The sequence below is a fragment of the Cucurbita pepo genome, chromosome LG01 (genome assembly GCF_002806865.2).
Source record: "Cucurbita pepo subsp. pepo cultivar mu-cu-16 chromosome LG01, ASM280686v2, whole genome shotgun sequence".
NCBI lineage: Eukaryota > Viridiplantae > Streptophyta > Magnoliopsida > Cucurbitales > Cucurbitaceae > Cucurbita > Cucurbita pepo.
In genome coordinates, this window is record NC_036638.1 from 9,157,116 (window position 1) to 9,182,577 (window position 25,462).

The 25,462-nt window shown below is 36.3% G+C and overlaps 7 protein-coding genes across 8 annotated transcripts; 2 read left to right on the top strand and 5 right to left on the bottom strand.

Annotated features, from left to right (window-relative positions):
• Nucleotides 1-165: 165 nt before the first annotated feature.
• LOC111806849 (pre-mRNA-processing factor 17-like) lies at nucleotides 166-3,501 on the bottom strand. Its single transcript, XM_023692352.1, has 2 exons — nucleotides 1,361-3,501; nucleotides 166-411 (listed from the first exon to the last, which is right to left on the bottom strand). Exons 1-2 carry the CDS (start codon nucleotides 3,097-3,099, stop codon nucleotides 405-407), a joined length of 1,746 nt encoding a protein of 581 aa, XP_023548120.1. The 5' UTR covers nucleotides 3,100-3,501; the 3' UTR covers nucleotides 166-404.
• Nucleotides 3,502-4,088: 587 nt separating this feature from the next.
• On the top strand, nucleotides 4,089-6,757 carry LOC111803257 (NADPH-dependent alkenal/one oxidoreductase, chloroplastic). Its single transcript, XM_023687589.1, has 4 exons — nucleotides 4,089-4,595; nucleotides 5,685-6,008; nucleotides 6,112-6,271; nucleotides 6,345-6,757. The coding sequence occupies exons 1-4, from the start codon at nucleotides 4,179-4,181 to the stop codon at nucleotides 6,608-6,610; spliced, it is 1,167 nt and encodes a 388-aa protein (XP_023543357.1). The 5' UTR covers nucleotides 4,089-4,178; the 3' UTR covers nucleotides 6,611-6,757.
• Nucleotides 6,733-11,822, bottom strand: LOC111803266 (carbonic anhydrase 2-like). Of its 2 annotated transcripts, none has more exons than XM_023687599.1 (9): nucleotides 11,673-11,822; nucleotides 9,628-9,686; nucleotides 9,372-9,518; nucleotides 9,228-9,276; nucleotides 8,940-9,056; nucleotides 8,730-8,783; nucleotides 8,528-8,613; nucleotides 7,282-7,387; nucleotides 6,733-7,205 (listed from the first exon to the last, which is right to left on the bottom strand). In XM_023687599.1, exons 1-9 carry the CDS (start codon nucleotides 11,721-11,723, stop codon nucleotides 7,041-7,043), a joined length of 834 nt encoding a protein of 277 aa, XP_023543367.1. In that variant the 5' UTR covers nucleotides 11,724-11,822; the 3' UTR covers nucleotides 6,733-7,040. The 2 variants fall into 2 exon arrangements, with proteins under 2 accessions (XP_023543367.1, XP_023543374.1); XM_023687606.1 differs by lacking the exon at nucleotides 11,673-11,822 and adding an exon at nucleotides 9,792-9,891.
• Nucleotides 11,823-12,231: 409 nt separating this feature from the next.
• On the bottom strand, nucleotides 12,232-12,771 carry LOC111809342. Its single transcript, XM_023695789.1, has one exon. The coding sequence runs from the start codon at nucleotides 12,769-12,771 to the stop codon at nucleotides 12,232-12,234; it is 540 nt and encodes a 179-aa protein (XP_023551557.1).
• Nucleotides 12,772-15,079: 2,308 nt separating this feature from the next.
• Nucleotides 15,080-19,115, top strand: LOC111803284 (proline-rich receptor-like protein kinase PERK13). The gene is made up of 8 exons (XM_023687618.1): nucleotides 15,080-16,859; nucleotides 16,959-17,426; nucleotides 17,516-17,602; nucleotides 17,714-17,784; nucleotides 17,877-17,953; nucleotides 18,046-18,193; nucleotides 18,348-18,509; nucleotides 18,602-19,115. The coding sequence occupies exons 1-8, from the start codon at nucleotides 15,632-15,634 to the stop codon at nucleotides 18,902-18,904; spliced, it is 2,544 nt and encodes an 847-aa protein (XP_023543386.1). The 5' UTR covers nucleotides 15,080-15,631; the 3' UTR covers nucleotides 18,905-19,115.
• On the bottom strand, nucleotides 19,082-22,111 carry LOC111803292 (transcription factor ABORTED MICROSPORES). The gene is made up of 9 exons (XM_023687631.1): nucleotides 21,854-22,111; nucleotides 21,518-21,687; nucleotides 21,244-21,423; nucleotides 21,062-21,143; nucleotides 20,914-20,982; nucleotides 20,256-20,816; nucleotides 19,941-20,168; nucleotides 19,642-19,818; nucleotides 19,082-19,509 (listed from the first exon to the last, which is right to left on the bottom strand). The coding sequence occupies exons 2-9, from the start codon at nucleotides 21,616-21,618 to the stop codon at nucleotides 19,426-19,428; spliced, it is 1,482 nt and encodes a 493-aa protein (XP_023543399.1). The 5' UTR covers nucleotides 21,619-21,687; nucleotides 21,854-22,111; the 3' UTR covers nucleotides 19,082-19,425.
• A 2,144-nt stretch (nucleotides 22,112-24,255) lies between these two features.
• On the bottom strand, nucleotides 24,256-25,089 carry LOC111803300. The gene has a single exon (XM_023687642.1). It carries the CDS (start codon nucleotides 25,068-25,070, stop codon nucleotides 24,429-24,431), a length of 642 nt encoding a protein of 213 aa, XP_023543410.1. The 5' UTR covers nucleotides 25,071-25,089; the 3' UTR covers nucleotides 24,256-24,428.
• Between the last annotated feature and the right edge of the window lie 373 nt (nucleotides 25,090-25,462).

Below are 25,462 nucleotides of genomic sequence, written 5' to 3' on the forward strand. Positions count from 1 at the left end.
TGAAATATCTTTTTGATATATTTATGTAGAATCCATCAATTTAAATTAGTCAGTATCTCCTCAACACTACATTCAAACTAATTGTGATAATGATGTATTTTAAAGTTAACAAAATTGTTCAATTCTAAACGAAAACAGGTGATGTAAATGAGCTACACAACAAAGTAGAAAGAAGGAATTTTGTATTGATTCAGTATACAAAAATGTAAGAACTAACAGTACAATGATGACATTGGGATAACTAAACTAAGATGATCTAACAAAAGATTGAAGTTAAGATACATTCATTTTTTAAAGGCAAATTTTCACCCAGAGATTTCGTGCACGAAGTCGAGGCCACCAAACCTCCCAGGTACGAGGCTTCTGAGGTCGATCCCAGCACTGATACACCAAAATGCTCAACTCTAGTCCCTGCACTCCAAAAATATATATATTGATCTTCTGTAATAAAAAGAACAGCAAGAGTAGAAAAGAAAAATGATTCCACAACTATTCCATTCCCATAAGGTGAACTTTTAGCCGAAAATCTCATTCAATCATGAGTCGGATTGTTCGTCATCGACATAACAATGAGAACCGAATACCAATCTCAATCTCAATACCACATGACAACAGTGCACACAGGTTTAAACATTACAAATAGATTATGAATAGCAATGGCTGGCAACTTAAATTGACTAAGAAAACCATCCAGCTAGTGTCCAACAAATGTGAAATAATAGAACAAATTTTAGTGCCATGGAATCGAATTTTAGCAGAATGAACAAAATCCAGAAACACATCGTCCAAAAGGGCAGGAGGTGTCGGAAAGAAAGGAAATAGGCTAAAGCATAAAAATTGGCAAGAACACAATGGTGATGACCATCTAAAAGATATTGGCAAAACCATTAGGTTGATTATATCTGAGATTTGGTCATTACCACAAAAGGAAGAACCATCATTAGGCTTCCACCTTTGCAATGGATTTACGAGATCATCAATATGAGATCATCAATAAATGTGGAGCAATGGATTTACGAACAGAAAAGCTAACATTGAAACCTTCCAAAGCTTAATTCAAATGAAGTCCTATGACAGCTAAGGTAGCTCATAAAAACAACAGAAATGACCAGAAATGAAGTCTGACAGCTAAAGTTGCATTCAAATACTAAAGGTCAAGAAACTCGAAAAATCTCATACAAAGAGTTATCAAGAACATCATAGGTCAGCAGAAACCCGAATTTAACGAGTATTCGACCCTCACTACAGAACTATCTAAAAAAAAATGTATCATGCTGAAGGGTAAACATGAATTAGCATAGCCTATTAAAAGTTGATAACTTTCAAAAAGTAAAACACCAAGGTAAAGAGATTTACTAACCAATACTTTATCAGTCCATCCCAGCCGCACGTTGCTACTTTACTTTGCTCCAATGGATGCCACTCACACCCAATGCATACACCTTCGTGACACTTGAGAGTTCTGAATACCTTGCAGGATTTCCAGTCCCAAAACCAGCATTTTCCCTCACCATCACCCGACATAACAAAACGCCCATCTGGTGAAAAATTAACCTGACAAGCATATCCTGCCACAATGTGCCCAGCAAACCTCTTTTTCTTGTTCAGCTGAAATCTCTCCCTGGTGCTATAAATAAGAATTTGATTGTCTAAACTCTGTGCTGCGAGCCAATTCGTATTGGGGTGTACAGAAATGGAGGGCATGGAGTGCATATGAGGCTCACTAATATACTTAATAACAACAGGAATTCCAAATTCCCAAACACGGAGCGACTTGTCATCGCTTGACGTGACAAACCTCCTATTATTGTCTACAAATGTAATGGTATTCACCGCTCCTAAATGTTGATCGTACTCTTGCGTAATCTGTCCCGTGTTCATATCCCACTGAACGATTTTCTTATCACTCATCCCTGCCAGCAAAATATTCTGCTTATCATCATCAGGATTAAGCTTAACTACATAAGGAATTTTCCCGGTGGAGAAGGTTGATATCACTTGCCCTGTTTCTGTATCCCAATACTTAATCTTTTTATCATATCCAGCAGTCAAAAACTTAGACCCATCATTACAAAATGAAATATCTCGAACTGCTTGAGAGTGACCCATGTAGGTTCTCATACATTTACCAGAATTAAACACATCCCATATCTTTACCTTGGTATCCATACCAGCTGAAAGAATCAAATGGCCATGTTTAGGGAAGAATCTAATAGCAGATACACCCTTTGTGTGCCCGCTCCATGTATGCACCAATCTTTTCGGAATATAGCAATGATCATTTGTGGCCTTGGCATCCTTCGGGGGTGCAATCCAAGATCTACCCTGATAGTCCCTTTCCTCTTTACCATGAAAAGTACTCTTGTCCGCTGTAACTTCTCCCTTCTCAGAACCTTTCTCTTCACCTTTCTTCTTTGCGTACTCTTCTGCATATTTCTTCTGCTCCTCAGTCAGCTCGGTTTCCAGACCTTCCTTCTTCCCAGACCATGGACTCTTCCTGTTCTTCATCAACCACACATCACTCGCTGGATTATCTACTTCAGCCAGATTCAAGTCCTCTGCCACATCCTCATTTTCACTCATTTCTTTCTTTTTCTCAATCTTCCGCTTCTTTTGCTCATGCTGTGGAATGTTATACACAGAGATGGCATCATTCTTCTGCAAAGCTTCCATGTCCCCAATGTAATTGTTTCCAGCAGAAGCTGATGGGTCAGCAGCATATCCATACTTATGGAAAGTGTTGTACTGTTCATCGAAGACAAATGGCTCAATGGACGCATCCTCCACGAAGCCTAGCTTGTGGTTTCGCATGCCCTGTGCAATGCCATCCTTGGCATAGGGATGTGATGGGCCGTAAATGGGCGCCCAGAGTTGGTCGTAAGTGGGGTTGAAGGCAACGAGATGTTGAGTTGGGTCTATCGGCTTTGACAGGGTCTGGTTGGCGTTGGCCACCGTGAGGGCTAACATTGTCTCATCAACCTTGGGCGCCGAGGTTTTGGCGGGGAGGAGCCTAGGCGGAGAAGCTTCTGGTGAAGACGCAACCTGCTCGGGGCTTCCGTCTTCATTATTTTGATCTGTGTACGACTGGAGAAGATCCATAAACCTGATTTACACTCTGTACGACTCGAAACCGAATTGATTTCCCGTTCCACAGCTCAGACCGAATCTTCCTGGAACTGAACCAACAAAAATCTAAGAGTACTATTTCTTTAAACCCTATTTCAGTTTCACAATTCTTCCCAAACCAAACCAAACCTTTTCCCCCCTCTTCTGTAGCTAAGGAAGAGATTCAAAGGTCGAACCTTAGCCGACAAATAGATTAATAAAAAGATGAATCAGAAGAAGAGATGAGGATTCCACCCGATCATGTTCACTTACCTCATGCTCTAGGGTTTTAGCATTGCAAGATGAGATCAAATCAAGGCAAACTGATCGAAATGAACCCAAACAATATGCCAAAATTCGATTTGAGAGAAAATCAAAGAAACTTCACAAATGTCTTAAAAAGACAAATTCTCTTCTAATAAGAGTATTATTCTCTGCTTTATACTTCCCCAATGCCTCGTACCAATAAATTGATAGAGTATTCTATTCCTCGTACTAATAAAAAGAGTATTCTCTGCTTTATACTTCCTCAGAATGCCTCATACCAATAAAGAGAGTATTCTTTGTTTATAAACTCATGATCATTCCCTAAATTAACCGATATGGGACTTTCATCATCCAGCACTATGTATTTTTTAAACCCTTATCTAACTTAAAATCAAATTATCATAAATTAAGAATTTAAAATAAAAAAATAAATAATTTTCAAAATCTGTAGTATTTATATTATGATATTATTTTATGAAATATGAAGAATCCAACGAGGTAATGGCAATGGACCAAACTGGGTCCAGGCCTGCTTCAAAGTCTATGGACTTATCCTCGACTTTAGAAGCCCACATGGTTTTGGAGGCCCACGGCCCACGGCCCACTATTGATGTGGGCCTTGAAACGCAGGCTGCCACGTGTTACCGTTTGGCTCCAGAATCTAGAACACTCTACTGCTGGGACAGGGACGTACAATACCCAGTTTGTGCGGACACTGGCAGTGGCAATTAGAAAAGGCGCAATTTAGCGCCAACGAGATAAGCCGTAGAGGGAGTCTCTGTAGAAATTGTGAATTGAAGAAAAATATGGAAGCGACTCTCGCGTCCACACTTTCGCAACTTAAATCTCCTTGCCAGTTTCTCTCTTCCAAATTGTGGCCTTCATTTTCCCTTACTTCCCGGGAAAGTAAACGGAAGACGATTAGGTACGCTCCGGCAACGGCGAGTTCGCCGGCTTCTCGCATTCGTCTCAGAGTGTTCGCCAATTCGCAATCGGCGCCTGCTTCTGCCGTGACGTCCGAAGTGTCGTCGGTGCCTTCGGAAATGAAGGCGTGGGTGTACGGTGAGTATGGAGGCGTCGATGTGTTGAAATTTGATAGCAGTGTATCGGTGCCTGAAGTGAAGGAGGATCAGGTTCTGATTAAGGTCGTTGCGGCGGCGCTTAACCCTGTCGATGCTAAAAGGAGGCAGGGGAAGTTCAAGGCCACGGATTCTCCTCTTCCGGTAACCTTCTTCACCGACTCTTTAAGTTTTTGTTTATACATTTTGTTGTCGGCCTGCTCGCTGCGAAAATACTGTCCTCCAGTTCCCGGTGATACTATTAGTGGCTTTGGGAAATAGAATTTAGGTTAAATTATTTTTTAAAAAAGCCAATGAACTTTCTCTGCGTTCAATTCATATAATATAATATATTATATTATACATTTTAATTTAACAAAAAATTAATTGAGTGAATATTCTGAAGTATATTTGTTGAAGTTTCTATACTTTTTAATATAAACATGCATCTTAAAAGCTAAAATTCAAAATATGGATACTATTATTTGCAGATCTTTAATTCGAAAACAATTTTTCAGAACACATTTGCTAAACTCAGAGAATCCGAAAACATAAAACAAAATCGAGATGATTTATATCATTCTCTTAGTTACAATTTTTGAAAACTTGTCTTTCTACTGATAGATTTGCGTCCCTTTTAGATGTATGAGAGAGGAATTGTAAGAATATTTTGAATTTTAAAATAGGCCTTCAAATTTTACAATCCTCATCCATAAATTATGATGAGCTTCTTCCAGTTTGGCAAGTCTTATTAAATAAAATCGTTCTCAAAATGAAACTATTTTAGTTGTGGGTTAATTTGGAAGTCTTTTTTTTCTTTTTCTTTTTTTGGTATTTAATCAAATATGTGGATCATTTGCATTTGTCCGTTTCTAGAATGGCTTATTTCGTGTATGCAAATAAAGACTGATAGAATGAAACAAATTATAGATTTAAATAACAGTAAAGATCTTATATATTTTTAACATAGGAATGTTGAATCCTGGAATTCACAGGACAGAAGGATATAAATTGTTAGTTTACATCAATTTAATTCATTGCACCTTAATTCAAACTATAGTTTCTTGCTACATTATTGTTTATTTATATTAAAAGTTGACAGTTTGATTGTTCGTCTCCCACGATTGTTGAACTAAAAAAATTTAAATTAAAATGGTTGCAAATTCTAAACAAAATGGGATAAATTCAATTTGAAACGGCTTTTATGTCATTGTAGCTATGAGATTGAATGAAGGTGTTTCGGATTGTGTGCAGACAGTTCCAGGATATGATGTAGCAGGTGTGGTGGTGAAGGTGGGAAGTCAGGTAAAGGAGCTAAAAGAAGGGGACGAAGTATATGGCAACATCAACGAGAAAGCCCTCGATGGCCCCAGACAGTTCGGTTCTCTTGCAGAGTACACTGCTGTAGAGGAAAAATTATTAGCCTTAAAACCCAAGAATATTGATTTTGTTCAGGCCGCTGGGTTGCCTCTGGCTATTGAAACAGCCTACGAAGGTCTGGTAAGAACCAACTTTTCTGCTGGCAAATCAATTCTCGTTCTCAACGGTGCTGGTGGAGTTGGAAGCCTAGTCATTCAGGTTATATTTCTCTCACTTTCGCATGAATAATTAACTATCTCCGCAAGTTATCTCTGCTGTTTTGCTTAATGGAACGGAAATCTGGGACTTGTTTCTGCTACAGATAGCAAAACATGTATTTGGAGCTTCAAAAGTTGCAGCCACTTCGAGCACTGGAAAGTTAGAGTTCTTGAAAAGTTTGGGTGTGGATTTAGCCATTGATTATACCAAGGAGAACATCGAAGATTTGGCCGAAAAATTTGATGTAGTCTTCGATGCAGTTGGTGAGGATTTGTAGGATTTGAGTCATTTAACCATTGATATTAGGTTGTTCTTAGACTGTTTCTCAAATGACAGGGCAGTGTGATAAGGCGGTGAAAGTAGTGAAAGAAGGTGGCAGCGTCGTGGCGCTGACAGGCGCAGTGACAGAGCCTGGTTTCAGATTTGTGGTCACTTCAGATGGAGCTGTTCTGAAGAAACTGAACCCATTCCTGGAAAGCGGGAAGGTGAAGCCGATCGTGGACCCAAAAGGACCTTTTCCATTCTCTAAGGTCGCAGAGGCTTTCTCATATGTTGAAAGCAGCCGAGCCACTGGAAAAGTAGTCATACATCCAATCCCATGAGGGTACTAATCTGTGGGATCTTTGAGAAACCTTTCCCTTCTTTACTCTGAAATGGGCTCTGTAACTATTGGAAGTATCTCAGCATGGATTGACATTAAAAGGATCTTATTGCACCGTTAAAAGAGAATGAAGCAAGCCATTTCATTATGGTTATTGTCTGTAATATTACAAAAGTGATGGGGATATCCCCATTACAGGAAACACTTCCAAGACAAAGAGAAACAAAAGGAAAATGAAGAAAAAACTCTTATTTTGGAGGGGAAGATAGTTGCGCAGATCATCCTTGCAAGTATAAATAAGTGCTTCCTTAGCCTCATATACTATGACAGCAGCAGAATACAGACACATTGCTGAAAGGGAAGAAACTAAAAAATAATTGGTCGACCGAGTTTGATTATCGTCGTCGACCAGGAGGTATTGTATGGTATTTTCAGACAACTAGAGAAGGAGAAATATTAAAGTCAAGATTCCACAGCTCAAAATCTCCAGAGACAAAGTTGTAATGAGCACCCCTTATGAACAGTTGCTTGTTGATGACAGCTTCTCTTACAAAAGGGTATGTCAGCAAGTTTCCAAGGGAAACATTCACAGCTTCCTGCAAGGTATCAATGATTGTTATTACATACAACGAATGGTTTGTGTTTGTTTCTTGAATTGACTTGTTATTTTACCTTCTCGCAGTTTGTGCATTTGTCTTCAAAGCTCAAGTCGGTGAAACCTAATTGGACCTTAGCTTTGGCAGGAGTGCATATTTTCACCCAGTTCTCGATGAACTCACTGTAAGTTAAAAAGGAACTGTGTTACTTTTTTGCTTAAACAAACACCCACCAAGCCACATCCTCCTCTTGGAATCAATCAATCAACCTTAGATTCTTTGTTCTTTCATGGTAAACTTTAGAAAGAGGCAAGTTTTTGCAGGAACAGAGAGCAGAGAGAGGTAAAAAAAAAAAATGGGTTTTAGAATGTAGGATCTTGGAAAAGAGCGGTAACTTCACTTCTCTTATCAAGGCAGAGAGAGATAGGGAAAAGTGGGATCCAAATGGAGGGATTCCCACAAAGTTGAAAGGGGGAAAAGGGTGATCTGTAAAGTAAGGACAAAAGGATGTACTTATCATAAAGCAGTGAACAGTAAAATGCAGAATTTTGAGTAGCAATTTGTAAACAATGTCCCTTCATCACAACTTTTCTGACAACTTTAGAGATATATAAATAAAGACAGAGCTTCCTCCAAGAATATGGTACCACCAGAGTGGAAAGCTTAAAGGGCTTTTATTGGTAAAGAGAGTTCCTCTGTGATTCACCCACCACTCCCATTAAATGCCATCCCTAAACTACCCCCTTACTTTACCCACCATCACATGGGATGAACTCACCTTAATCCTAATCCCATCTACCCTTTTTATATTTATGTTCTTTTACAAGTGGGTCAAAAAAAATTTGTTCTTTTACAAGTGGGTCAAAAATAAAACTAACTTTTAATCAAAACTTTAAACTAATTATAAAAAAAGTACTTTATTTTTTAAATACTTTTAAACTTTTAAAAGTTCTAATAATTTTTATTTTCAAATGGTTAAAAAATATCTTTGAAATTTCATTTCTAGAAGTGTCCGCAGAGAATTTTTTTTTTTTTTTTTATAAAAGTGAATGCTGATGTTGAAATTTTATGGGCATTTCAAAAAAAAAAAAAAAAAACTAATAATAAAAGGTATTTTTCATTATTTTTTTTTTAATGGAAGGGTATTGATGACACTTTTTAAATTTCATTTTTTAAAAATTATTAAAGTATTTTTTAAATCATCTAAAACTAGTAGGAAATAATAATTTTTATACCAAATTTTTAAAACTATCACATAGATCTAAATCAATAAATATAAAAAAATTATTGAATAGAACATGAGAGAAAGAAAGAGAAATTGCCTGGAAAGAGTTCCATCGGTTGGGATGGACATGAGGCCCTTAATGCCACCGCAGCAGCTATGTCCAATCACCACTATATTCTCCACCTAAAATTAATTAAATTCGTAACTTTTAATGAAAATCATGATTGAGAATACAAGAAAATGGGAGATCATTAAAATATTTATTAACATATATTATATAATAAGTATATATTACCCACCTTGAGATGCAAGATAGCATATTCAATTGCAGCCCCCGTCCCAGAATATTTAGTCTACAACCAAATTAAAAAAAAAAAAATGATAAGTTGTAAATTAATTATATATAATACTACTAATAATAATAATAATTGGATAAGAACGAGGGCGAAAAAAAATAATAATATATTTAAAATGTTTAAAGGAAATAAATGGAGAGTGAGAGGGCAAACCGTGTCAAATGGTGGGACCATGCTGGCGATGTTTCGGACCACAAAGGCCTCCCCAGGTTGGAAATTCAGTATGTGCGAAGGGCAAACTCGGGAATCCGAACACGCAAATACCAAAAACTGCAATTTACACGTGGATATCTCTTAGTGGCTGCTTTTCTTTTTTGGCTTTTCATTCAACACCTTATCTAACCCCGCACAATAATTGCGGCGGTGCCCTTATCATAGCCCCTCAAGAAATTATTATTTACATTTATCCCCCAGATTCTTTCTGAAATTACAAATCCTTACCTTCGGGCTCTGCCCTTTCGCTAGTTGACCAAACAGATCAGGATTCGTCCTGGGAAACCAAAACAACAACAACAACAACCCCCGTTATTATTATTTATTAATTATTATTTAATGTAAAATTCCATTAAAAAAAAAAAAACGTACTCGAATTTGGATTTCTTGAAATGGGTGAACCCGGTTTTGATCCTATCCACAGCGTCGAACCCATCAGACTCGGCGTTGGACCCGGCCAACTCGGCTGTTATTTGCCGGATCCTTACGGCGGCGGCCTCCTGAAGATTGGCTTTCTCACTACACCACGCACATATAAAACGGAAATGAATTCGGGTCGGTCCTGAATTAGCGGCGGCGGAAAAAACAAAAAACAGAAAACAAACGGAATTGGAGATGGATCCGTTACCTGAGAAGCTTTGTCAGTCCGGCAATCGCTTCCTCGTACGATTCTTCCGCCATGTCTTCCTGTTCATAAAAATTAATCAAAACGACGTCGGTGGATCCAGATGATCATTTCATAAAATTAAAATTTAAAAAAAAAAATCCAAAAATCCAAAAATTAAAAAGAACCTTTGAAATTGTGTGGGAAAATCTGGGGATCGTTAATGTTGTTGGGAAGGGAGATTAAAGAAGAAGCAAAAGCTATAGAAGCTGTTGAAGAAAGATCAATATATATAATGGAAATGGTGATGAATAAAAATAAATTAATTACCCAATTGCTATTTTTATTTATTTATTTTTTTTTTTTTTTTAGATAATGGGAAAATGACGTTGGAAAAAGTCTCCTACTTTTTTAATTTTCAAGTCACCTTCTTTTGGCTTCTTCCAAACTATAATAATTATAAATTTTAAAAAAAACAGAAATTATAATTTCTAAAATTATCATGATTTTAACGGCTGTGATTGCGATATAGAATGAATCAACGGCTGTGATTTCCGATTGGAATTTGAGGATTGTAGGGAAGAAAAAGAAAGTGGTGGTGGAGAGTCAACTTCGATGGCGTCAATACGCGTGGCCTTGATTGACGAGTCAACTAATATACCCATTGGATGATTGACACGTGGTCACATTGTAAAACGTGGTCATTAATAAAATAAAATATACGATAATACCTTACCAATTATACATTTAAATATATTTTTTAATTAAAAAGTTTTGTTTTTATTATATAAATTCATAAAATTGTCAAAGATTGGGGGCCATTTTGGAATTTCTCAAACATACCTCTAGTTTTCTTCAAAGGTCACGGTATTGGAAGGGAGAGAAGACCATTAATAAAGAGAATAAAAAGAATTGGACCGTATAAATTTATTATAATACAAACAATTTTAATATTTATTCTTATTTTATTCGAATTAAAGAAATGCCAAATTACCATTTTAGTCTAATTGGTTATGACTTTTTTTTTTTAATTTAAATTAGAAATAAAGTTATATTATATGGAGCACAGGATGATATTTTTTATTTTTTATTTTTAATTAGTCAATTTGAAGCGAGTTTAGAGGTGAAATATATTAATTTTTATTTTAAATATAGATGGTTCCTTTCCACTATTAGAATCAAACTAAAAATAGAAAATTATTGTTATTATTATTATTATTTTAATTCTATTCATAGATTTATTTTTTTATTCGGGTGGTTTAAAGCTTTGAACTTTTCAGTTACAACATATTTAAATTATTTATCATTTAATCTTTAATATATTTAAAAGGTCAATTTTCCGTTTTTTTTTTTTTTCTATTTCGACAAAAAAACAACCATTCATTATTCAATTCAAAGAATGGTAAAAACGCCTCTTAATTAAATTAATTAATTAATTTATTAAAAAAATATACCAAATATTTTTTAAATTACTATTAATTTATACTTAACTAAAAACAAGATATCAACTACCGTGGACAGTAAAAAAGCAGTTTTAGATGAAAAATGGGTGAAAAGTAGAAATATTTTTTCAATTTGATAAATGGAGTTGGGGACGGAAAATGGGGAAGGACTGGGGTCAGATTTCGTCGTATATAAAACGGAACATTTTATAAATATTATTACGCGTAGATTATTAAGTTTAAAGTTAATATTAGATTTTAATTTTTTAAAAACAAGATAGATTATATTATATTTTTGTAAAAAAAATTATAAATGAGAATAGGAATTAGATTTTCTTTTTTCTTGAAAAGAATAATAACAAAATTACGGTTTTTTTTTTATTCCAAATCATTTATTAAACCTACTTAAATAGCATAATACTCTCATAAATATAGTACTAAAAATAAAATTAAAAAAGGAATAATTTGAAAAATGTAAACACATAAAATAATTACATTAATTTGTTTAGAATATAGAATAAAACTTTAGCAAGTAACAATATAGTTTTTATATAGTCTAAAATGTATAATAAAACTCAACCCCCATTAATATTATACTAATTTAAAAGTATGGAGAGTAATGCGTACCGTAACCTTGGAGGAGCAGCAGAGCATGCAAGTCTTAAAGCTGGGGGCCATTACTGCAATGAGGCGGTGGTGGTTGCCTGGTTGGTTGAAGAAAGGTGGTGGAAATGGCGGACAAGGAAAGGAGAAGGAGAAGATGGAGAGGAAGATTGGGAGATTGGGAAAGGAAAGCGATGGATGAGGTCTGAATTACAATTTGGATTACCCATCCTTCCCTTCCTAACTCTTATCCTCCACCAAACATTCCTTTTTTTTTTTTCTTTTTTTTTTTTAATTTTTAATATTTGTTCCTACGTGAAGATGTTCTTTCGTTACTGTGTATGTATCGACGGGTACTTAAAGAATTGAAAAACTACGTATAACTGCGAGTTCCCATGTTAATTTTTTATTTTTTATTTTTAATTTAGTTTGAAATAAAAAAAATGGTTGTTTATTAATTTTTAATATTGTCCTAGACATGGGACATTGAGTAATATTATATTATGTTAAAATTAATTAATTTTTGTAATAGGATATATATATATATGAATAAATAAACAAATAAATATGATTTAATAGAGGGCTAAAAATTTCTGCTCAAAAGGCCCATTATACTGCTTCTGTACGGCAGATACGATTTCCGTTTATTCATTTCACTTTCCGTTCTGTTTCTCGCGTAATGCCGTTCGTGATAATACGACGCCGTTTCCCCTTTCCCCCTCTTCTCTCCCTTTTCCGTCGACGAACCACTTCTCAGAAACAGAAACGTTTCCTTCCCGTCGCTGTTGCTCCGGGGAATCTTGTCTCCGAACCGCCACAGTTTCGAGAACCCCGTTGAATAGCTCTTCTTCCGCAGCTCCGGCGCCGCCGTCGTTGAAGCTTTAGTCCGATCCTCAGTCGAACTAATCAATTGCTTCTTTAACTTTAACTGGGGTCGAACCGGCGTCGTTTCCTCTTTTACCTGGAAACCGCCGTCGGCTAAGATCCGTTGATCAAAGATGGGAAATACGGGGCGGATCTGGCCGTTATCGAAGGCATCTGGATTTAGACAGACAAAAGAAAAATCGTCGATAATATCTTCTTGTAATCGCGGTTTTGGGCTAAATTCCTCGGCTTCTGCCATCGATCTTTTCCGATTTGTGGAAGTAATTAATTAATGGGGGATTTGAACATGGGAATGGGGATTGCGATTAAATAGTGGATAATCGCAGGTGGAATGGACGGGGAAGACGTGGAAAGGAGGCGAAGCCGCGTAATTGTAAGGTATTAAATCAATATTTGTATTCAAAAAATTACCATATTATTCTTATTATTAGAGGAGAAATTTGATTGAATATTGAACCGATATTCGGATACAAGGTGTTCATATGACTTGAGAACTCAGATTATCGGTATGAGATTTGTAGAAGGGAACGAAACATTTTTTTTGTAAGGATGTGAAAATATTCAAAAATCGTGAGGCTGACCCTATATGTAACGGGCCCAATATGTACTGTGGGTTTGAACCACCGAACTTGGATTGAATTTTTTATTGGTAATACACCAAACTATGTATTAGGTTTGATTGATGTTATTGACCATTAGAGATGGACTTAGACTTAGTAGAGCCCTCCAAGGTGGAAAATTTTGAATTTTTAATAAATTTTTAATTAAATGTTGTTAATCCTGTTTTAGACTTAGACTACAAAATTAAAAATACTAAACCCTCTTAATTAACTGCCAATGGAGTTTGCTTAATATTTCAAGAAACTCAAACTCCACAAAGAAAAACGTCGTCGTTTTATTTCCCACTATTTTTGACTGCCTCTCCGTTTTGACCAATTGCACAAAGTTACCGCCCTTTGAATTGTCCATGTTTGATATCGACGTGTCGGAACAAAATGCTGCCTGGCTGGAATACTTGTCGGAAAAAAAATTGAATTCTTTTAATTAAAAAAAATATCAATACATCAATATTTTATTTTTACTTTTTATTCCACTTTTCAAAAATTCAACGTATTTTTTTAAATTTAAACAAAAATTAAATTTTTATTTTTGTCATGAAATTTGATTACAAATTCAAATATTTACTTAAAAACACCCCGAAAAATAAACACAATTTATAGAATAAAAATTAAAAAACTAAATGATTAAAGAGAGATTTCGTTTTCATAATTTTAGATAAGTTTTAATTTCCATTCATGGTTTTAAAAATTTTCGATTCGATTTCACTAATTATCTCTAAATTGTGTTCTACTCAATCACATGTTTTCTTTTGTTTATAAATGTTTTCACTTGCATTTAAAATTATAAAATGCAGAATTACATTTTAAAAAAAAAACCAATATAAATATAATAATTTATGTTATAAACTTGAATATGTATAAATTATATGATATTGTAAAATATAATTATATAAATGTTATATTTTTAAATGTGTTCATAAATTAATCAAACAATAATTAAGATTCAGCGGATAGCTATAATGATTTATTTCGATGATTTATAAATATATTACATAACTCTTTATATGTTTATGTTTTAAGACCTTGCTTAAATAATAATAAACACGGCCAATTAACACAGTAACCTAAGTAATAATTAATTAAATAAATAATGTTGTGAAATTTGATTAATATAAAAAGTAAAATTTAATTTAAAATTAATAGATTTTAAAGTTATTTTAAGGGAGATTTAAATATTATTATGTATAAAAAATGAAGTAATAATTAATTAATTAAATAAATAAAAATTTCCAAAAAAATAGTCTATATAATAATGTTAAACGAACGACTCTCACAAATGGTATGATATTGTCCTAAGTATAAGTTCTTCATAACTTTATTTAAGCTTCCCAAAATTATAAACTAATGATCATTTCTTAAATTAGCCGAACTTTTATCATTAAACCAACTTGATGTGAAATTTGATTAATAAAAAAAGAAAAAAAATATAAAATTAATAGATTTTAAAGTTATTTTAGGGGAGTTTTAAATATTATTATGTATAAAAATTTAAATAATAATTAATTAATTAAATAAAAACTTCCAAGAAAAAAAATCTATATAATAATGTTAAACGACTCTCACAAATAGTATGATATTGTCAACTTTAAGTATAAGTTCTTATGACTTCATTTTGAGCTTCCCAAAATTATAAACCAATGATCATAAAAAATAATACTCCAACTTGATGTGAAATTTGATTAATAAAAAAAGAAAAAAAATTAATATAAAATTAATAGATTTTATAAAGTTATTTTAGGGGAGTTTTAAATATTATTAAAACTTTTTTTTTTTTTATTAATTTAGTACAAAGAAAAAAAAAATGTAAAAACAAAATTGTGGGGTGGGACGGTGGACGGCGCTGTGAAGGAGAAGCGGCGAAGGCTATTTTAAATTTGGCGGTAAACCGAATTGCAAGGAATTAAACCACGGCGCCATTTCTCACTCTTCAACTTCGACAACTCAATCACACACGAACACCGTCCGATTGTAACCGTCTCCCATAATTATCCAAATTTCCTCTCTGTTATAACCCAAAAAACCCCGAAAATTTTGATCCGCAGAAATTTTGGAGCTCTATTGACGGTTCACATGGCGCCTTTCAGGTTCTGATTGTTTCTCCAAGAGTTGGGAAAAGTGTTCTGGTCGTCCCCAGGTTCTGCTCATTCCTTTTCTCAATCCCTCTTGTTTTCTTTTCAATTGTCCTATCGTTTTCGTTTCCGCCATTGCTGGAATCTCGAAACAACCTTCTTGTTTTCTTCATCCAACCAAGAGATGCCGAGAACAGAAGAGCGGTTTATAGGAAACGAGATAGGGGAAAGAGTTCCAGCGGGATGAAGAATCTGGCCGACTGGTTTTGAAATTTCAATTTGAATTTCAATTTCAATTTGAAACTCGTATAATAGAACCCTAGAAAATAGCAGAGCATTGCAGGAGGAGGAGGAAGAGGAAGAGGAAGAGGAAGAGGAAGACGAGGAGGATTGCGACGGAAGATAAATAATGCCGCCTTCTTCAAACGATACTTCAAACGATACTTCAAGCGATACTTCAAACGATACTTCAATCGATACTTCGAAGGATACTTCAAAGGATACTTCAAACGAAACTTCAAACGATACTTCAAAGGATACTTCAAACGATACTTCAAACGATACTTCAAACGATACTTCAAAGGATACTTCAAAGGATACTTCAAAGGATACTTCAAACGATACTTCAAACGATACTTCAAACGATACTTCAAACGATACTTCATCTCCTACATCGGATTTTGTTTCAAATTCAAGTTTGCCGGCTGAAGCTCCGGATTCTTCTTCTTATTCTCCGCCGCCGCAATCAAATGACTTTACAACGTTCCCACTCAATGAAGCCGATGCTCCTGACCCGTCGTTTGTGTCATCGTCAATTGAAGCTCCACCTGCCGACCACGAAGGTTCACCATCTTCCTCACCGTCAGCTTCTCCGGAACCTGAAAGGACATCGCTGGCCCCTACTATCGCTTCCAATTTAATTGCATTCGACGAGAGTCCGCCACCGCCTAAAGTTTCTGCTTCACCACCGCCGTCTCCCCAGCCTCCTCCACCGCCGCCTCATCCACCACCACCACCTTCACCATTGCCTTCACCACCGCCTCCACAACTGCCTCCAGAACAGTCGGATGACGTTATCGTCGTCGATCCTCCACCTGCCCCTGTTCCGACCAAGAAAAAATCTTCGGAACATCGAGGAAGTCCACCTTCTCCAATATCTGAGAATGATTCCCCTGATGTGGCGAATGAAAGCACCGATCGGGGTTCTAAAAAAGCCAAGGAGCCTCCGCCATCTGAATCGACGGATCCTCTTCCTTCACCAGAAAGTCCGGACGTGATTCCTTCACCAGGTGCAAACTCGGCGAAGGGGGAACGAACTCGGAGTCGACCTCCAGAAACAATTTCTCCCGCACCAGAGGATAACATTCCTTCACCTCCCATAGTCACATCCGCTCGGGCTCCAAACAACTCACCTCCTTCTATCGACTCAACGCCCGTGAAATCAACATTGGGGCAGTCCAATGCACCATCGTCTGTTTCAAGTAGTCACACTGATATTGCAGTAGGCGCTGCAGTCATTGGAGTTTTCGTAATCGCTTTGGTTGCTGTGATTTTTGTGTTACTAAGGAAGAAGAAAAGACAGGGAAACATGTATGGGGGCCCCTACACGCCTCCTAATAACTACGGTGCTAAATCGGGTATCAAAGAAATTTGGAATTATTCGAAAGTAGCTTCCAGTTCTTCAATTTACAAATTATGGTTCTGATTTAGATGATGTTAATTTTCTTACATGTTAGATGGAAATTACTATCCACATCAACATATGGGCAACTCTGGCTCTGCTGAAGGCTTCTACACTCAGGTCCCACATACTCCGGTTGGAAATAGCTTTGGGAGTCAAAAAGGAACAGGATCCAGTGGCAGTGGAGCAGACTCAGGTGTGATAAACAGTGCTAAGTTCGTCTTTAGCTATGAGGAATTGATGGAGATTACGTCTGGATTTTCGCGTCAAAACATTCTTGGAGAAGGTGGGTTTGGATGTGTTTACCAGGGATGGCTTCCGGCAGGGAGGTCAGTGGCTGTGAAGCAACTCAAGGCAGGAAGTGGACAGGGGGAGAGGGAATTCAAGGCGGAAGTTGAGATTATCAGTCGTGTTCATCATCGGCATTTGGTGTCTTTAGTGGGCTACTGCGTCTCTGAGAATCATAGATTGCTCATCTATGATTTTGTTCCCAATAAGACTCTTGAGCATCATCTCCATGGCGGTATGTGGAACCTATCCTTAAGCTCCACCATCACTTCAAAATAGCCCCACCTGGTGTTGATGTTTAAAATATTTGATTTCTCCTGGCAGGTAATGGAGTACCCGTGTTGGATTGGTCCAAAAGACTCAAAATCGCTTTAGGAGCTGCAAAGGGTTTGGCATATCTTCATGAAGATTGTGAGTACATATCTCTAAATTCAAAAGGCTTTACTGAATTGAACTGTTCCAATGTTACTGAGACCACATACTCTGTTAACTCCCCATCTCCTTTTACTGCTCTTTTCATAGGCCATCCCAGAATTATTCACAGAGACATCAAGTCAGCCAACATTTTGCTGGATGATGCTTTTGACGCACAGGTACGTCCAGAGTAATTCTTTTCTTATAATTTCGATTGCTTCTTGTTTCTACAGTCTCGGATTCCGATTTCGATGGACAACTTCGAACACAGGTTGCAGACTTTGGACTTGCAAAACTGACAAACGATACAAACACCCACGTTTCGACTCGTGTCATGGGGACATTTGGGTGGGTTAACTCAGACATATTCTCATCGGATGACAATTCTTGGAGCCGTGTGTTTCCTAATAATTTATCGTTTGTATTTCAATGGCTTGCAGATACATGGCGCCTGAGTACGCATCAAGTGGGAAATTGACAGACAGATCAGATGTGTTCTCGTTTGGGGTTGTGCTTCTTGAGCTTATTACTGGTCGTAAGCCTGTTGATCCCACTCAGCCTTTGGGGGATGAGAGTTTGGTTGAATGGGTATGACAGTAAATGAACAAACATTTCAAAATTCTCCTCCATTTTCTTTTTTACTCATCGTTAAGCTTTCTGCCATGCTATATGTTGAAGATCTGCCTTCATCTTCTTTGAGATGCACTTGAAGGGATTCAGTAATATTCTATGTTTGTTGCAGGCTCGTCCACACCTCCTTCACACCCTTGAAACTGGGGTTTTTGACGGATTGATAGATCCACGCCTTGGAAAACAGTATGTGGAAAGTGAAATGTTCAGAATGATCGAAGCAGCAGCTGCCTGCGTTCGTCATTCGGCTCCCAAAAGGCCTCGCATGGTTCAGGTTAACTTAATTCCATTGAAAACTCTGTTTCATTTCGTCAACAAGCTTGTTCTTAAATTGTAGTTCTCTTCTAATACTACTTTGGTCAACAGGTGGTGAGATCACTAGATATTGAAACAGACATGTCTGACCTCTCCAATGGTGTCAAATATGGCCAGAGCACCATCTATGATTCTGGACAATACAGTCAAGACATCTCTAAATTCAGGAGAATGGCGCTTGGTGGAGACAGCTCCGACTTCGACATTTACAGTAGCGAATACAGTTCCAGAGAAATGAATGCAAGTGGGGAATCATGGAGATTCGAAAACAACTCAAGCGGTGAATCAGAAACTCGAGCTTTTCACGGACGAACTGGCGCACCACAAAGTCACCCTAGCGGTCGACAATTCTAATATGATGCTGAAACAAGACGTAAATAACGTGCAAAGCTTCTTTCTTCTTTCTTTTCCCCACCATTTTGACTTAGTTTTCTCTTTTTTCATCATAAACTTATACATCCTTCTAGACTAACGAGGTGTGGAATAGTGATTTGGAATTTTACAATTGAGCCCCAACTAGTAAACACCATATAATATAATTGGTTGACCAGTGATATTCTACTTCTGGTTATGCTCTGGTCTTCTATTTATTGCATTTAAACACCATATGTCTACCCATTATATTATACATTCATAGTTTGTGTATTATATTTCCCCCAGTTGGAGTAATAACCAGCAGGGAAAGAAGAAGTTAGCAGAACGAAGAAAAAAAGTTACTTACTTGGCTCATTTTGATGAAATAACAAGTTCCCTAGCTCAAGCTGATTAATGTAACTGGTGCAGGCGATTACACAAACCGACGTTTGGATAATCCGTTGCACTTTCTAAGATGTTTACGTCGAGCCCGGGTAATAAACACTTTCCCTTTGTACAGCCTATTTTAATTGTCTCATTTCTCTGCTAGTTAGCTTGATTAGTGAGTCCCTCAGTCTCTTAGGCTGAATGTCATTTTCATTCGCCTATATATGCAATAGAAGAACAGTCAGTAGAAAGTTCCTTTACCTAGAATTTAAGGAGGGCTTTACAAACTTTTAGACTGGTAATCTGAAGTATAAGCTCATAATAGGTATATAAACTCAAAAGAGTCTTACCTCAACATGGAAAATGTTTAGGACCATACCCCCAAAGGTGGTAATATTGACATCAACAACCTGCAACCCCAATGAATCCATAGCCTCTATCGAGCTCACCACACCACCTTGTGTCTGCTTGCAGAATAGCTTGATTAAGAAATCTCTTTCATTAATTTGCATCACTTCCACTTCCACCTAAAAACATTTTAATAGGGCATACGATTCAGCATTAGTAAGCACTCTTTCCCCTTAATGTTTGATTGGAAGGGTTATTTGGCAAGGAGCTGTAAAGATGAGGTCAAACTTTGAAACTCTACCTCCATAGGCTTCTCCTCACCAAGGATAAACATTGGTTGATCGTTCTGAACAAGAGGCCAATATATTGTGTCATCTTTGTTCTTCTCTGATGGAGAAATCTTCAAGTGTCTGTTCTTTTGACAGTCTTTGTGCTCCAATTGAACAAGTTCATTCTGGAGGTTTTTCACATTCTCTTCCAACTCTCTGATGTAGTTGATAGCATCCACAATGATTGATGCTCTATCCATCTATGGGTATCATCATATCAAAGACAGAAGATTAATAAACATAATCTAAACAAATTCACCATATGGTATTTGATAGTTTGGTTGAACCTTGGATATATTAGGGACTAAGGCACGTAACGCGTAGAGACGATCCCTAATCTTGTTTCTTCTTCTCCTCTCTGTGATAAGATTTTTGGATTTGTAAATTTCCTTTCCTTGTCTCCCTCCTCCAGTTTTGGCTTCATCTTTCTGCAAGAACTTTGAATAATCCGAAACCACATCTCTTTGTTGTTCAAGCAAATCTTCCTGGGGCGTTGGCCTCTTGGATTCAAAGGACCTGTGAATTGGTTGGTTGAAGAACCCACGTGAAACCAAACTTGAATAGGAATCAAAGTAGTGATGCTCATTGGAAGGCTTTGAGCCACTGGATGATCCTTCACAGCTAGGAAAGGAGTTGGACTGGGACACGGAAGGAAGAATTTCTAACTTGGACTTGAAATCAAGCAAGGGCTGAGGATCAGGCCAGTCTACTGAATAGTACTTGGTACATGAATCAAGTCTTTTCTCATTGAGGTCACCATCCAATTCACTCTCTGTATCAAATTCTTGCTCCATAGAGATATTACAGTGAGCCATTACAAAGTCTATAACCTCTCTGTCTCTCGGCATCTGAAAGAGATTGCACCCAAAATGTGAAGAGAAGTTGTTTTGGTAGCACAAATATAGTCCATGTTCTTACTCGTAGTTCATAGCTCTTAGTTCTTACATGTTTTGTCGCAAAAAGCTCCACAATGCCAGCAGAAATTGGTATTAGAACACGAGTTCCAGTCAACTCCTGCCAAATAAGATGGCATTGCACAGAAGTTAGTCAAAACCAACCAGCCCCCAAAGAGGAAGAAAAACAAGAAACCCACATGTGAAAAGCTTGAAGTAGAAGAAACTTCAGCACTCGTAAGCCACATGGGTTGGTTCGAAATCAAAACATCTCCATGAACCCTGCGATAAAACACGAATTTGAAGAAATTTTCCCAGCAGTTCTTCCATAATCATCTTAGTCTAGAAGATTAACGAACAGTTCTAAGTTCTAAGTAGCTACCCAGAGTTCAATGATATAGTAGAAGGGAACTGAGCAAGTGCTTGGCAAGCATTTGTTCTCCTAAAATGTCGAAATCGAGTGTCCTTACAAAGGGTAGCTGGGATTGTCTCACCGGCTTCCCTTTTCCCACCGTCGTCGAAACTTCCACCGCTACAGCAGCAACCTACCCAATCAATGAACCTACAAACAGCAGCCCAGCCGTCCAGTAAAACTAAAACACACCATTTTCGATCAAACCAGAGAAGAGTGTAATCAAATATATAGATATATATACCTGGAAGAATCATCCCTCGATCTCCAAACAATGCAATAATCCCAAACTTTGGTCTCCACAAGAGCCCTAAGACACTCCAGAGCTCCCTCAAAGCCTCTCATAATCTCTGGTTCTCCTCAACTGAAGTGAGTGTATACGTTGATGAAGTACAGGAGGAGAAGGGTAACTAACTAACATTTGATTCGGAAAGGGGAAAATCAGAGTCAGTTTTCGGAAACAGAAATCTGATTCTGCTTTAAGAAGAAAGAGAAAGAGAGAGAGAGAGAGAGAGTTTTGACTGAGCAGTGAGAAGAGAAACAGAAAACCATGGAATCGAATGGTTGAAATGAAAGGTACCCATAACCATAACTGCTGCCGCTGCTGCTGCTGCTGCTGCTGCTGGTGGTGCAGTTGAGTAGAAAGAGAATGATATTCGATTTAAGGGCGCATAGGGGTTGAGGGAAGGCTTCTGAAAATGGAAAAGGAATAGAGTGGATTGGAGTGGACCGTACAATGGTGTGGCGACGATCCTGCCCATTTTGTTCTTCTTGTTGTTGTTCTTGGTAGTGTTGATTTTGAAAGAGTACGTACCCACTCTGTGTTTGTGCAGTTGCAGCAGAGTTGCAGCAGAGTTGCAGAGAAGCTCAATCATATGTTTGTGTAAAACAAAAGGACAATTATTAACCACTACCCTTTCCAACCGTAAAACTTTTAAACTGTCAAATTTTTATTAATATTCTTCAACTATTTTTTAAAAGATTAAACAATACCATTTTCTATATTAAAAAATACTCATAAAATTTTAAATACCATTATTAAAAAATACTCGTAGTATTAATATTCTTTTAACCTTATAGAAAAAGTTAAATAAATTTTTTTTATCAATATATAGATAAAACTCGACATTTCATAAATTATATTCAAACTTTTTAATCTTACTCTTGAAACCTAAAGAGTATTTTTAAAACTGATTGTAATTTTTAATTTTTAAAAAATGTTAATTTTTTTTAAAAAAAATTTAAAAAATTAAAAAGTATTAGTAAAACTTTTAAAAATTGAAGAGTATTCTTTAAATACATTTGAAACTTAGAGGATATTTTTGAAACGCCAGTTATTTTTTAACATAATTACAAGTCGATAATTTAGCCTCTTGCTATCGGTTAGTATGACAATAAATTTATAAGATTCTTGTTGATTACTATTGAACTTTTTATACAACATTAAGCTACACATAATTTATTAATGAGCGTTTAACATGAGTATAATATTTCGATTTCGACTGTTCAAAAAATCAAATTGTTAATAAAATTGTTCAAATAACGACGATACAAAAAGAAAAAAAAAATACTTAACGTTAAATATTATTTAGTAAATTAACAAAAATTTAGGGGTGGCAAATTTTACCTTTTATATTGGAATTTAATAAAATAAAAGGTTGATAATAAAAAATGGAAACATTAGGTAATAATTTATTAATTCCCTTTTCTATTTACTTAAATCGAAAATTGTAAGGGTAAAAAGATTTCTGATATTTTTCTTCCGTACTGCACCTCGCACGTGCGAGGCGAAGGAAGGGACTGGAGCGGCGACTCTATTTTTATTATTGGGCTTGGGCTAGGAGATTCGAATTGGGCCTTTGATCAATCTGTCCGTATCCAAAATTCTTAAAAATTACGGATTGGGTTGGGGGAGGGATTTTTTTGACCCAACCAAAAGTTCGGGTTGAACCAACCCAACCCGAAAATTTTCACAACCCAACTCAACCCTCTGTTATCGAGTTGGATTCGGGTTGGTAGAAGTTTTATTTATCCACAATTTATAGTTATTCGGATACAATTTTACATAAAATATATTAAAACTTCACAAACAAACACAAATTGACATATAATTATTCATATAAAAAAATCAATAAAAAACAATAAGCGAAAATTATAACATATTAACATAGTTCAACATTGTCATAAAACTAAAGATAGCCAAATACCGACATTTCTTGAGAATCGGTTAAAGTAAGAAAAATATCAACAAAAAATTGTAACATATGAACATAGTTTAATATTGTCATAAAACTAAATACAACTAAATATCTTATTCGGTTAATTAAGAAAATCAAATTAAATAAACCATAAAAATGATTAGTTTAAAGATGTAAAAAAAAATGTAAAATATTTTAAAAAAATGTAAAAATAAATCATAAAATTAAATAAATAATAAAAATGATTAATTTCAAGATCATGTATATAACAAAAATAAAATACGGTAAATAAAAATACTGTAAAATTTTAATTGCAATGTGATGCGATAAAAAAGAATATAGTGACAAAAAGAAAATGTATACAAAAAGAATATATGTATATCCTTGGCGTTGAGCTTAAGCATAAGTGTGAGGCCAAGGGATTACTCTCATAAACTTATTTATACATAAAAGATTTTTAATATAATTTATATATTTTTATTTGATTCAGGTTTATTAGAAGGTTTTATCCACGAACTCGAAATCGAACAATTCCGTTCGGGTTAAAAAAAAAATGAATCCAACCCTACCGAAATGCTAATCTAACCCTTCGGGTTGAGTTAGTCCGGGTTGTCGGGTTGAATGTACACCCCTATTTTCTTATATTAATAAAAATAAAAATAAATGTTATTGGATGAAGTTTAATTAGAGTTGTTCCACATCCCTTATTCCCTTATTCGAATTCGTATTCTCTGCCTTTATTCCAAACCCATTATTTGTTTGGTTACATTAAAACACGGAAGAACAAGAACATCTGTTAGCTTGAAGATATGCCACCCATTAGATTTCAATTCATTTACATTTCTACTTGGAATTCAAACGGCGTCACAGATTTGTGATTGAACTGAATGAAGAGCTTGTAATTAGATCGAGAAAAACAAAAAAGAAACCACTCTGTTTTGATTTGACAATTACCCATCAAACCGGATGAGCTGCTGCTTTGAACTTGAAATCCCCTTCATGATGATCATCATCCGCGTGCTTGATTTGGCCATTTTCGAAGGGTTTGAACCCATGGCTATGGCCATTAGGCCCATTAGGCCCATGGCCGTTGCCTTTGGTTCCTCCATTTCCACCAGATGGGGCTTTGCCTTTCCCATTTGGGTTTCTCAAATCCAATCCAAATTCGATGTCTCCTTCTTTGTCAGGATGCAATTTGGGTTCTTTCCCTCTGGGACGAGCGCCGCCGTGGGTTTTCTCCGGCTTCGCCCTCTGGTTTTCAGCTCGCCGGTTGCAGAGTCGGCCAAGGAAGCAAGCAACAGTGGATATGACAAGAATAACAGCAAGAACTATAAAAACTGCCCCGAATGAGCCGTTGGAGTGGTGGGAAGGAGGCGGTTGGCTGCCAACGGCGGCAGTGTTGGGATAAACCAAAGCCGGCTGCTGCTGCTGCTGCTGCTGCTGTTGAAGGTCCGACATGTCGGCGGGGTTTGGGAATTGAGGATGGAGGAGGGGATGGGTATTAATGAGTATATGAAAGGGTGGGGTGTGGTGGTGCTTTGAGTGGAAGGGAAGGGAGAGATGTGGATTTAGTGAAGGAAGGAAGCAATAAGGTTGCATGTGGAAGAGGGTTATGTATCGATGAATGATAGATTCCAAGGAAGAAAGTAAAAGAAAAGAGGTCAAAAAGGGAGGAACTTTCTTTTCCTAAAGACACCCATACACCTAAATAAATTCTTCTCCACTTCTTTTAATTTTTAGCTAATCAACACATAAAGTGGTATATTAATTCATCATTATTATATGGATAGAGTTCGGTACAATACTCGAGCCACCATTATATTTTTCAACTAAAGGTAAGTCATATCCCTTTACCAATAGTTCTATATTGTGAGCCGTTGTTGTTACTCTCTTTCTTGCATATATAACGTCTCTTTCAAAATCTCTATATGCTCTCGTTTTCTAAGACCTTCTTCTTAAACCGAGCTCGAGCATACGTCACTTGGCCGTAG